Source organism: Chiloscyllium plagiosum, unplaced genomic scaffold (genome assembly GCF_037043375.1).
Source record: "Chiloscyllium plagiosum isolate Xiang-an unplaced genomic scaffold, Cpla_swu_hap1 HiC_scaffold_10, whole genome shotgun sequence".
NCBI lineage: Eukaryota > Metazoa > Chordata > Chondrichthyes > Orectolobiformes > Hemiscylliidae > Chiloscyllium > Chiloscyllium plagiosum.
This window is the reverse complement of record NW_028270148.1, coordinates 17,594,723-17,608,483: the sequence shown is the minus strand read 5'-3', so window position 1 is coordinate 17,608,483 and position 13,761 is coordinate 17,594,723. Positions and strand designations below refer to the sequence as shown.

At 40.2% G+C, this 13,761-nt stretch overlaps 1 protein-coding gene across 6 annotated transcripts in view; it reads left to right on the top strand.

The window, feature by feature from the left end:
• Window positions 1–13,761, top strand: part of ttc13 (tetratricopeptide repeat domain 13) — a 66,350-nt gene that overhangs the window by 36,667 nt on the left and 15,922 nt on the right. For 4 of the 6 annotated variants that reach the window (XR_015758356.1, XM_087991163.1, XM_043695412.2 and 1 more), the window contains 6 exons: window positions 2,579–2,735; window positions 3,744–3,874; window positions 6,164–6,296; window positions 8,537–8,629; window positions 10,784–10,867; window positions 13,025–13,109. Coding sequence is in view for 5 of the 6 variants with exons in the window: in XM_087991163.1 (XP_087847289.1) it covers window positions 2,579–2,735; window positions 3,744–3,874; window positions 6,164–6,296; window positions 8,537–8,629; window positions 10,784–10,867; window positions 13,025–13,109 (683 nt within the window). In the remaining variant the exon portion in view is untranslated. The remainder of the gene's footprint in view (window positions 1–2,578; window positions 2,736–3,743; window positions 3,875–6,163; window positions 6,297–8,536; window positions 8,630–10,783; window positions 10,868–13,024; window positions 13,110–13,761) is intronic. The other 2 variants (XM_087991162.1, XM_043695414.2) reach the window with 1 other exon arrangement.

Sequence of the window (13,761 nt, the reverse complement as noted above, 5' to 3'; positions counted from 1 at the left end):
TGCAACGGTAGTAGATTCGCCAAGTTTAAGTGCATTTAAGTCGTCATTGAACAGGCATATGGACATACATGGAATAGTGTAGGTGGGATGGGCTTCAGATTAGTATGACAGGGCGGCGCAACATCGAGGGCCAAAGGGCCTGTACTGCGCTGTAATGTTCTATGTTCTATATGTTCTATGTCCTGAAGAAATTTGTTGAAATTCCATGCATCAGACTTGCTAGAAAGTTAAAGTTTGTGAAAAAGAAGGAAAAGTTGTAATATGGGGATAAAGCTGAAGGCTGGAAATGTGTTGCTGGAAAAGCGCAGCAGGTCAGGCAGCATCCAGGGAACAGGAGAATCGACGTTTCGGGCATAAGCCCTTCTTCAAGAATGGGGAAAGTTTGTCCAGCAGGCTAAGATAAAAGGTAGGGAGGAGGGACTTGGGAGAGGGGCGTCGGAAATGTGATAGGTGGAAAGAGGTCAAGGTGAGGGTGATAGGTCAGACTGGGGTGGGGGCGGAGAGGTCGGGAAGAAGATCTCAGGTTAGAAAGGCGGTGCTGAATTTGATGGATTTGACTGAGACAGGGTGGGGGGAGGGGAAATGAGGAAACTGGTGAAATCCGAGTTCATCCCTTGTGGTTGGAGGGTTCCTAGCCGGAAGATGAGGCGTTCTTCCTCCAACCATCGTTTTGTTGTGGTCTGACGATGGAGGAGTCCAAAGACCTGCATATCCTTGGTGGAGTGGGAGGGGGAATTGAAATGTTGAGCTACAGGATGGTTGGTCCGGGTGTCCCAGAGGTATTCTCTGAAACGCTCCGCAAGTAGCCGGCCTGTCTCCCCAATATAGAGGAGGCCACATCGGGTGCAGAGGATGCAATAGATGATATGTGTGGAGGTGCAGGTGAATCTGTGGCGGATATGGAAGTTTCCTTTGGGGCCTTGGAGGGAGGTGAGGGGGGAGGTGTGGGCGCAAGTCTTGCACCTCCTGCGGTTGCGGATGATGCGCTATAATGTGTTGCTGGAAAAGCGCAGCAGGTCAGGCAGCATCCAGGGAACAGGAGAATCGACATTTCGGGCATAAGCCCTTCTTCAGGAATGGGGAAAGTTTGTCCAGCAGGCTAAGATAAAAGGTAGGGAGGAGGGACTTGGGAGAGGGATGATCTCCAGCATCTGCAGACCTCACTTTCTCCTCCGATAAAGCTGAAGGGGCAGGGCCGATGGAGAAAGTGGTTAACAGGAAATCCTGGGCATCATAAATTGAAGGCGCTTCATGAGGAATCTTTTGTAAAACACTGGTTTAGCCTCAATTAGAATATTGTGTCCAATTCTTGGCATCACAATTTAGGCAGGGTGTGAATGTTTTAGAGAAGATGCAAAAAAAGTCAGGGTTCCAGGGATGATGAACTTCTAGAAGCTGGGCTGTTCTACTTGGAGAGGAGAAGATTGCCAGGAGATTTGATAGAGGTATTTACTTCATGAGGATGTCTAGGCAAAGTACATAGAGAGAAACATTTCCAATGGCTTAAGGTTTGAGAATGAACAGGGATCTATTTAATGTGTTTAATCTATTCAATGTGGGCAATAACATGAAAACTTTTTTTTAACACAGCAAGTAGTTAAAATCTGGAATGCAGCATCACTGTGTGGTGGAGGCAGATTCAATGCTTGCTTTCAAAAGAGAATTTGATTGACAACTGAAGAAAATTTACAAGGTTCTAGGAACGGGACCAGTCAAGTTATGGACAACCAGTTTAACTACTGTTTCTCTATCGAACTGCTGATCTTGTGCAGAAAAGCAACTGTCTTTAGTTTCATTTTCAAATATTCCTCACCCATCACTATTTGCTGGAAGTTGAACATTGAGTTACAGACAATAAATTAGGTTTCAGTGTAGGGAAGCTGCTAATGTTAATTTTGACTGCAAATGTTATGCCCTTCTGCTTTTCTCAATTCTGGTTCTTTATTTCCTTAATAGTTTCTGCAAGCGCTTTGTCAATTCCCTTCTCCTCACCCATTTTTTCATAGCTGTCAGTTGCCTTTTTATCATTGTTTTTGTATGAGGATTGGCACATTAATTCCCTCCGAGGATTGTTTGATAGCTGTCAAAAAGAGGTACCTTAGTGGATTTCCTTTTATCTTAGCAATAGGACGATAACTATCGAGCCTCTTCCAGTTTCACCATAGCTGTGATTGCCTCTGATTTTTGCCACTTTCTCCTTAAAATGAATATTTAGTTTCTATTTGACTTTTTTCCATACAGCGATGCAGCTGAATTCATCTTGCCCTGTGTGAAAACCTACTCATTCATAGAATCATAGGCTAGCTCACCACTGCAAGCAGCTGTTCAGTCCCTCAATGTGTGCATGTTGTCGTGTGTTGGAACACCAACATGTGCTGTCAAGGTTATCACCTCAGTTCAGCTCCATGTGTGGGTGACACAGATTTTGAGGCTTACACTCAAACATTTCAGCAAAGCTAGTTACAACATTTTGGCGACTTCATTCGGTAGTAATGAATGGACTGGAATTTTAGATACTCTTGAGTAAATGTGGATGCTATTCTAAGCACTTTGCACATTGTTGCTTAACCCTTTTTAGAATATTCACGTTACTTACATGCACATCTTGACCTGCCGGTGACGGAGTATAACATAGACATTGACCTTCCTGGAAATTTCAAGGATCACTGGGCCAAGAATCTTCCCTTTCTTATAGAAGACTATGAAGAACAACCAGGATTACAACCTCACATAAAGTGAGTTTTAACACTGCTGTCTAATATTGTCAAGCCATTGATTATCTTCTTTCATAGTTTGATTTTTATTAGGAGAAGTGGTGAAGCATCTCCGATCGAGCAGTATCTGTGGAGAGAGAAACAGATACTCAGAACCATGTTTTGAAGAAGAGTCATGCCCGAATGAAGCATTGGCTCTGTTGCTTTCTCCACAGATGCTGTGGGCCTGTTGAGTTTCTCCAGCATTCGCTTGTTTTTTTTGTTTAGATCTCTCGCATCCGCTGTTTTGTTTTATTTGCCACTTGTATTGAGTATGTATGATGCTTCAGGATGAAGGCGTTCAGAGTAAATATAGGTGTCTATTGCAAGAGAGAAACTCTTCAAAGAATGGAATAAAATGTTCAATGCAATATTAAATGATATCAAAGGTATTAAGATACGGGCATTTGGTTATGGCAAAATTGGAAACTGAGCATTGAGGACGTGCAGTTAGGAAGATAAATATAGTCTGAAGAACCTAAGCACGGTCCATTGAGAATAGATTTTGGACTTCACATGATTACTTAACGAAATTAACTAGTGCATAATTAAGTTACGAGTGTGTGTTGCTGGGAAAGTCCAGCAGGTCAGGCAGCACCCGAGGAGCAGAATGCTGCCTGACCTGTGCTTTCCCAGCAACACACTCTCGACTCTGATCTTCAGCATCTGCAGTCCTCACTTTCTCTAGAATTAAGTTACGTCAATCCAGAGAACTTGGGTTCTAACTGTGTGAATTAAATAACAAATGATGTTGGCATCCAAATTTATAAAAGGAAAAATTGAGTGTATCTTGTTGCTAGAACTTTGGAATGCTGTTAGTATTTTAGTGAGGTGAATAGAGGGTAAGTAATTTGGGTTGTGAGAAAAGAAAGTTAGATTTCCCTTCAAATTATATCAGTCTGTGGTGCTAGTCAAATAATCTATTTTGAATATTGTACTTTTGTACTCTTGCATAAACTAAGTTTGATTGGAAATATTTTTGAATCTTAGAGATGTCCTACCTCAGAACTTTGAAAGCTACAATGTTGAAGTCCAAGAGCTAATTTGCGCAGCAGATCGCTTGGGTTCTCTGATGCAGTATGACACACCTGGTTTTCTTCCAAACAAAAGGATACACAGAGGTAAGCTGCAAGATGCTCAGGCTGAGGAAATGTTTTCAGAATGTTCTGGTGTGCATTTTGAGCCATGTTGCATCCCAGTTGAGTACTTGAATCTGCTCCTGGCCATGGAAGATTTTGTGACCATTTTAACATCAGCAATTGGAGCTGATATTTTTCGCACTTTGAGGTGTTGAGCAGCTCAACAAAATCATAGCTGATCATCATCATCAAATCCACCTTCCCATATTATCTCCATAATCCTTAATTCCCAAAGTCCCCTGTTGGTTTCAGTCTTGAGTAGATCTAAAATAGTCAGTGTCCACAATTCGCTGAGTATTTAATATCTAAGATTCACAACCCTCAATAAAAGAACATTTTTGTTGGTGCACTCAACGATAGAAACTGAAAATGCTCAGCAATACTTTGTTGGATTAGCATTGCAGCAAGTTTTCACTTAACTTGGATATTCCTTGAAAAAGCAAAATCTGTACTGCTAATATTGTATTTGACTGTAAACTCTTGTTGCAAATTTACCATGTTCTATAAAGAGCTTAAATAGGCCATTTGGCTCCTCCAGGCTGCTCCGCCATTCAATAAATTGTGACTATTCTGATTTTGACCTCAACTCCACATTGCTAATACCCCCTCAATGCCCTTTACTCCCTTGTCAGTCATGAATCTATCCAATAGGATAAGGTGAGGACTACATGTGTTGGAGATCAGAGTTGAGAGTGTGGTGCTGGAAAAGCACAGCAGGTCAGGCAGCATCTGAGGAGCAGGAGAATTGATTAAATCAATGACCTCTCACCTTCTCCCCCACCTTCATCTACCTATCACATTCTCAGCCATCTTCTCCACCAACCTCCTCCCATTTATCTCTCAGCTTCCCCGGCCCACCAGCTCATTCCTGATGAAGGGCTTATGCGCAAAACGTTGATTCTCATGCTCCTTGGATGCTGCCTGACCTGGGCTTTTCCAGAACCACACACTCGACTCTGAATCTATCCACCTCTGACGTAAAATATTCTGACCCTACCTCCACCATCTCTGCGGAGGAGTGTTCAACAAGGTAGTAACCTTTTGACAGAGAAAGTCTCCTCATCTCAAGCTTCAGTGGGAGACTCCATATTTTTAAAATATATCCCTTCAGTTCTAGAATCTCTTAATGTAGAAACCGTCCTTTCAGTATTTATGTCAAGTTCCCTCAGGACCTTATGTTTTATGCCTGTCGGTCTTCTAAACCAAAATGAACTTGGGCCCAACCCGTTCACTCTTTCCTCATTGGATAACCCCCTCATCTGAGTCATCAGTCAAGTTTTTCTACTGTGAACCATGGTGAGATTAGGGAATATACAACCATTGATTGAGTTTTTATGCTAAAAATGGCTCATCATCTCACCTTTTCTTTTCGAGATGGTATTCTCTTGCAGCCAGATTATTGAGCAGTGATTTGAATATGTTGCGTCTATCCGACTTCAGTAAATAACTGCATTGTCAAATGACTATGTTTCTCTATAACTGTCCATTTCCATCTAAAGATGGATGTGCAGAAATTCAGTTCTTTTTAACGTCTGTTGCATTGTGAGGCTTGGTTTAGAAGGTTGAGCCTTGGCTAGAATTTGCTACAGCCCCATACTCTTGTATTGATAGCTGTTGACAAGATGAAAACCTGTACATTTGGGTCTAATCAGTTGCAGGCATTGTCCAAAGCGTTTTTCTGAAGCAAGTACTGGCCCTATAGTGGGACTGCTTGCCAGATTTCATACCAAGCTTAGATTGTTCTATACAGTTTATAATGGACATACACCTTTTGAATGTTGTTGTGACAGCACAAGTTTTTCTTATTGTTGCATCGCAAATCACTGAAACCCATCACAATATAGTGGGGAATACACGGTGAACTTCATCTGTGCTCCCAGATTGGATCCAGTTTTCACACATTAGCTCATCTCCAAGTTGGGTAACTGCATTTATGCCTCTGGACAAAGGAGTTGGGGTGAAAGAAATTATTGGATTCCTAATTGCTTGAAAATAATCCTTGTTCAAATGTATAAATGAGGCACTAAAATCAAGCTTGAATGTTAGGGCTTCTACAGTTAGAGTTGCCAACAGTTACCAACGCGTCTCAATGGAAAGGGAAAATAATGCTGCACCGTCTGGCGATCCCATCAGTGAATAATGTTAAAATGTTAATTTCACGTGTGTGGGTTTAGAACTAAGGAATAAAACACACAATTGAACAAACCTTTATTAGTATTTGTAGCAGAAAACATTTTGTTTTAATTTACAACTCTTCTTGTGTCTCTGCAGCTATGGGGCTTGCAACATTAGAAATTATGCAGGTTGTGCAAAGAGCATGGTCAAATTCAAAAATTCGTGTGAGTGGCAAAACCAGACTCATGCAGTGGAAGGACATGTTTGATATTGCTGTGAAATGGAGAAGGTAATGGTATAAAGTGGTGAAAGGATTCCAACTGAAAAAGGACCTATACCCGTGTAATCCATTCAACCGCAGCATAATTTAGTATTTTCTAAATTCCTGTAACAAAACAAATCTGTAATTGAATAATTATAGCTGTGAACCATCTTAAAATCTAAAGAGAAATGTAATAACTGAATTTAGTGACCTGTTTTCAGGATGTTGATCAATTTTGGCATGAAATATCACAATTCATAATACAAATGCCATCCTTTGACGTTGCCAACAATGATGAAAATAGAAATTCTGTTGGTTTGTCTAAGGAAAACTACCTTTTAGCCTTTTATTTTTCAGTGCTGTGCTTCTTGCAGCAATAAGGCCAGAATTTGGATTATATCTTGGATAAGTGCACTTTTAGAGGTTTTGAAAATAAGATTTTCCAAAATGAATACAAAATTCCCTCAAAATGTTCCCCACTTGTTACGACATGGGGTAAACTCTCCTGCTTAGTTTAAAACCAGCAAAACAGAAAAGACTTATCCCGTGTAGTAACCTGTGAAATTTCGATAGGCCAAGAACTATTTAAAGTAAAAATTAACAACTTTATTTCTTAAAGTATAACAGAGAATAATTAACTAACAACTATTTACAACTCCGTCCTGTAACCTATCACTTACCTTGCCCTTCCACTATACTAGTCCGATAAAACTCCCAATTAAGATTTACAAAAACAAAACTTTTTATCTCAAAACCAGGCAGCTTTCGGTTCTTCTATTTGGATCTTCCTGGGTCTTTTCTTCTTAGGAATTCTGCTTCAAAGGTTACTAATTGATAAATGTAACTTTAAGAGAGCTATTTCTCGGGTCGTCTTTTTAGATGCTGGTAGCTGGGAAGTTCTCAACTGTTCAATTTTCCCCAGTCTTATACTCCCAAAGCATCAGATGGTGTTATTGGCATTTAAGATTGTCAATATACTAAATTCAAACTGGATTGGAATTTGTTTTTTTTGGAGGTATAATTTAAATTGATTGGCCTAATTTGAATCTGTTTTGTCATTTCCAGGCAATCAGCTAATTTAGCTTTCAACCAAGTGTTACATTGTTACCTTATTGAGAACACTTGGTGCTATGTCAGGTAGCTCTATCAGGTTTTAACTCTCTTAAAGGTACAGAACATCCACATCTTCACAACACACTGATAAGGTATTCTACAAAGCTGCAGAATGGTTTTGCTGATGTTTCTGCAATGACCTGTTTGTCGATAGTAGTCTGAGCCAAAAAGTCCAGAATTCCCAAAGTTTGCTTTGTGATCCACTATATTAGCAGGTGGAAAGTGTGGTAGTTACACCGGTTCAGTAAGAAAGGCATCAGTAAATTGATTGGTACTATAGAAATACAGAAAATCCCGCCTCAGGCGACTGACTGTGTGGACTTTGCACGTTCTCCCCGTGTCTGCGTGGGTTTCCTCCGGATGCTCCGGTTTCCTTCCACCATCCAAAGATGTGCAGGGTCAGGTGAATTGGCCATACTAAATTGCCTGTAGTGTTAGGTAAGGGGTAAATGTAGGGGTATGGGTGGGTTTCGCTTTGGCGGGTCGGTGTGGACTTGTTGGGCCGAAGGGCCTGTTTCCACACTGTAATCTAATCTAATCTAATCTAAAAAAAACATTCCTTACCTTCCTGCTGCATATTGCTACTGAGTGATACCAGAGGTTAAAACCTGTCGATGGTGGATGAGGACCTGTTTGAGCTTTGATGTGATGATCCTCATGGCGTCTATAGCATACTACCCATCCTTTCAAATGAAGAATATTTTTCAAAAATATTGGTGTTCATGTTACCTTGCATTGCGGCAGATATTGTTTTCAGGAGGAGATGATGAATAATTTAATTTCACTGTAAGGTAAGTAAGTAACTAACTGCCATCACTAGGTTCATTTGTTTCTAATGTTACTTTAATACTGTCTTTTCCTAAATTTCTTTCAACTTTAAGGTTATGTTGAACTCCAAGTCATACTTTGGTTCATGCTAGGAATTCTTCAGTTCCTTATTTGTATTGCCAATTGGATAGAACTTTTGTATCTATACGAAGAGAAACCATCTTTTGCTGGTGTAGCTGCTAGCGTTAGCTAATTTGGCATTCATTGTCGCTACAGAAAGCTCCAGCAAAACTGGCAGTGTTAAACCAAGTTTTTCTAAGCAGTTCACTTCTGGAGTGATTTTTTTTGTATAAGTTACTTCATTCTTTCTTTATGTTTAACTGTAGAATTGCCGATCCTGATCAACCAGTACTATGGTTAGACCAGATGCCAGCCCAGAGTTTGAGCCGAGGCTTCAATAACCATATAAACCTCATCAGGTAAACCTTAAGTTTGACAAAACAACTGAAATCAATTGCTTCAAATCTTGGATTTTTGAACTCTGCTTTTGAGAATTACTAATTCATTTCATTTTCTGTAACCTATTTTGGTTTTATTTTCCAAATGAAAATTTACTTCCTCACCCTGACCTCATCCTCACCTACGCTGGCATGTAAGGTTAAAGCAAAGACCACTTGGTTTAACAATAAAAAGGTTTCCCATTCACGGAGATCCTGCAGAAAAACTTGCATTGATGTAGTTCCATGCAACATCTTAAGATGTACCAAAATGCTTCACAGCCAATTAAGTATTTTGGAGTTGTGCCGGGAAGGTGTAGTCAATCTGAGCACCGCAAGTTTCCAAAATAGCAGTAAAACAAATGACCAGACAGTTGGTGATATTTGTTGAAGATAAATGCTGGCCATTATACCAAAGGGAGGTGCTCAGCACTTTGAGACCCTCCTGACAAGGCAGCTAAGATTTCAGTCTGCGTCACATCCAAAAGGTACCACCTTCAAAAATGGAACAGCCTCTGGATTAGGACATAATCTTCTCAATCTTCTGACTCGAATGCGAGTGTTACTCTTAAGCCAAAGTCAATGCTTTACCCTGAGTATACACTAGGGGAGTGCCATTTTTCTTCTATGATGCTTCACTTATTGTATACAGTTCTGGTCACGACATTGCCAGAGGGATGCCAATGCTTTGGAGAGGGTACAGAAAAGGTTATCCAGGATGTTGCCTTGTATAGGGGATTTTAGCAATGAAGTAAGGTTGGATAGACTGGGCTTGTTTTCACTGAAACACAGGAGGTTCAGTGGTGACCTGACAGAAGTTCACAAGATTATGAATGGCATGGATAGAGTGGAAAGTATGAGGCTTTTCCCAGGGTGGAGCAGTCAATTACTAAGGGACCCGGGTTGAAGGTACAGGGGCAATGTTTAAAAAAAGATGTGCAAGACAAGTTTTTCACACCAAGGGTAGTGTGTGCCTGGAATGCCCTGCCAGAGGAGCTGGTGGAAGCAGACACAACAGCAGTATTCAAGAAATGCCTGGCCGAATACATGAATAGGAAGGGAATAGAGGGATATGGGTTTGTAAGTGAAGGCAGTTTTAGCGTGGGACGTCAAAATATGTTGGTGCAGGTTTGGAGGACTGAAGGGCCTGCTCTTGCGCTGTTTTGTTCTTTGTTTTTAGTGAATTTCGGGACTTTGGAATATTCCTCCTGAAGTCTATGCAGCAGGAGAATGGAGTTGACAATGGGAACATTGGTGTGGAGAGATGTTAGCTGTTGAAACTTTGCATATTGCTGCTTTTTGTTGGTTCAGAAATGGGTTGACTTGTAGTATGTTTACCTTCTCTCCCAGTTTTGCCTTAATTTATTAATCTTGTATGTTTGTGTTGGATGAGCCGATGGGAAGAGGGGGTGATGTATTATTGTTCTTGGAAAAGAAACATTCATTCTGAGCCATCTGTTGCTGTAGCTTCTGTGTTCACTAAAGCAAAGTCTCCTGACTCTGCCATTTGGGTCACATACAGTCCACAGTATGACCATTGAAGCCGAGTCTATTTGGTGTTATTGATTGATTTTTCTTGTTTGTGGTTTGTTTAAGTTATGTGAGCCTGAAGGTTTGGAAATAGTTGTTAGTGCAGTTCTCTGGGTGGGGTAAGTCCTAAATCTGAATGTCAAGATCAGTGAGGACCAGCAACCACAACTGTGTGCCTGAGAATGGGGGGGATTGATTTAAAATTATGTGAAGTGTATGCACCTATATGACCCATGAAAGTACAAATCCCTAAATGATTGGTATTAATCAGCTTGCACCATTGATAGAGCACAGTTTTGCTGCTATGACGCTCCATTACAGTATGGCAGATTTGGGATGAGATGGAATTAATGCTAATCAGGCAGAGGTAGAGAAAATTTAAGATAAGTGTACTATGTGTACACCAAACAATGGGAGCAGATCTTCTTGCTCTCTCAGCTTACTTTTGCATAAAGTGATCTCCTCCTCCTGGTCCTCTTAACGTATGGATTTGATGTACTTTTCTGTTTACTGGTTTTATACACCCTCAGCTGAAGTTTTGAATCTCTTGTATTCTGTTAATCCTAATCCTATCAACAGTGAATAATTATGTTCTCTCTTCCTTAGGGGTCAAATAATTAACATGCGATACTTGGCATATTTCGACAAAATACTGAACTTTATTAAAGACAGAATTCTTGTTTATCATGGGTAATTCACTTTTTTTTTAAAAAGTCTTGCTGGACAATTTGAATTGTCTGCTAACCTTCCATGCCATGTTACCCTTTAATCAAAGGAACGACTTTAACATCCACATTTCAAAAATACTGTGCATTTGAAGAGATTTGCAACTACACTGGATAGAGTCATAAAGTCAAAGTCAAATGTACAGCATAGAAACAGACCCTTCAGTCCAACTTGTCCATCCCAACCAAATCTAGTCCCATTTGCCAGCACTTGGCCCATAATTTCCCTATCCCTTCCTATTCATATCCCCATCCAGATGCCTTTTTAAATGCTGTACCAGCCTTCACCACTTCCTCTGACAGCTCATTCAATACACACACCAACCTCTGCATGAAAATTTGCTGCAGCTCCCTTTTATATCTTTCCCCTCTCACTTTAAACCTATGCCCTCTAGTTCTGGACTTGCCCACCCCAGGGAAAATACTTTGTCTATTTACCCTACCCATGCCCCTCATGATTTTATAATCCTCTCAGGTCACCCCTCAGCCTCCAGGGCAAATAGTACCAGCCTATTCAGCCTTTCCCTATAGCTCAAATCCTCCAACCCTGGCAATATCCTTGTAAATCTTTTCTGAACCCTTTCAAGTTTCACAACATCCTTCCAATAGGAAGGAGACCAGAATTGCATGCAATATTCCAAAAGTGGCCCAACCAAAGTCCTGCACAGCTGCGACATAACCTTACAACTGCTAAACTCAATACTCTGACCAATAAAGGAAAGCATACCAAACACCACCTTCACTCCTATCTACCTGCGACTCCAGTTTCATGGAATGATGAATTTGCACTTCAAGGTCTCTTTGCTCAGCAATACTCCCCAGGACCTTATTAAGTGTATAAGTCCTGCTCTCATTTGGTTTTCCAAATGCAGCATCTCATTTATCCAAATTAAACTTCATCTGCCACTCAGCCCATTGGCCCATCTGATCAAGATCCCTGTTTCTATTCACAGTGCAATATGTTGAATGGCAACTCTATTCAATGCTTATTTATTTTGACCACTTTTGTAAGCATTGGCGGGGTTAGGGCAGCAATTTCAAATGTTAGAATTCCTGTGAAGAGCGATAACTAGGTAAGAGATTTTAATTCCTTGCGGTTGACTAAGAGGATCACTCAGTGTGATTTTAAGATTTTTACTGCGACAAACAAACTAAAAGCAAAATTGACTAATACTATTTAGTAGGCAACTAACACTATCAACAGAAAAGATATTCCCACTTATAACCCAATTGAACATTTTGTGCCCAAGTTGTATCCCACAGCCTTTATTCTACAGGAATGAGACCAACATCGCTCCCAGCTTTCCAAGAGTGCACTTCTTCCCAATTTGCAAAGTTCTAGTGTCAAATGATTATCAGAAGGCACTTCTGAGAAGAGGAGGAGTCCCAAACCAAATAGTAGCAGTAAGCTCTGCTCTGGTGATTGTTTCTCCTCCACCCTCCCAAGCAATGCCAGGATATATCTTTGTGATTCCATGGGTTGCATCTCTTTGACCAGAGACTGTCTCTTCTCCTGAATTTCTGTTTGGTGAGTCAGAGAGAACTCTCAGCTGTATTCTGTCTGCTGACCGTATAGTGGCAACCTTTTGAATCTTTTTCTTTTTTTGGCCAAAAAAGGAAAATACTTGAAGATTGAAATACCATCCACAGTTAGTCCAGTTGGGTTCATTTTTATTGACAGATGTGAGTGTTTTATACTTTTCTCCCAGCAGGTCTTTCACTTGTCCTCTCTGTATTTGTGGTAAGAAGGCACCTAGGCTTGATGTCAGGCAGATCTTGAAGAGCATCACATGACTATTATTTTTTCCTACTTGGAATTAGAGAGACAATCACGTTGCATTATCATTCTCAAAAAAAACTTTCCAATCATAACACAAGCTTCCTGTAAGCTGGAGACTTGACAGTAATAAGAAGCAAAGGATGAAGTTTTTATTCTGGATGGTTGCTCAAATGGTATGTGACAGGATTGATGGACCAGGTAGTCTTTCCCTGTTCTGTAATTTTGTATGCTTGTAGTTTTTCACATTTTATTATGAAAAGATATAAGAGAAATTAGATATAGATGACTTCATTTATAATTAAGAGACCTTTCTAAAAATGACCTTTCCCTCCTCTCCTCCAGTGCTAATAATCCCAAAGGTCTTCCTGAAGTGAGAGATGCCCTGGAGAAAGTGAAAAAAATTGAAGACCTCCTTCCAATTATGAAAGTAAATTCACCAAAGAAACTCTCTTTCACATTATGAAAGTATAATTTTATTATTGTTTCAGAGCTGGTGTCACTAGTTGATTTTAAGATTGCATTTCAGTTCCAACTGGGTTTGAATGAACCTCTGCAGGCAAGATGAGTGATGTTTTAATACTGGATGCGGCTAACCCTATCAGATTTCATGAACCGTATCTAAGAGCGCAAATGTTTAGATACAGCAAGACCTATGAGTCTGCTGTTGGGATAAGGGAGCTGGATTTCCAAGTAGTCATTTGGCAGTACAGAATTTGAGTATTGCTGAAAATTAATATGTCGGTTTGGTACTTAAGGATATTTGCAAAAATACCAATGTACAACATTTTTCAATTCACCTGCCAAACAGATACCAGATTTTCTCATACTAGATAAAATATTGTTCCCATTTTAACTTGGTATTTCATGTGAATGTCTTGATGAGAGCATGGTGAAAAACTTCACAAACTGTTCTTTTTAAGCAATGTATAAGTAGATTTGGTAGTGTAAATGCTCGTGTTCTAGAATCTAAAAATGGGACACCAGTATAAATTCAACTCTTAACTTAGCACAGTGACCTACCTGAATTGGCACCTACCTGATTTCATGAAATTTTTTTCTGACTTTTCCTAACTTTTCAA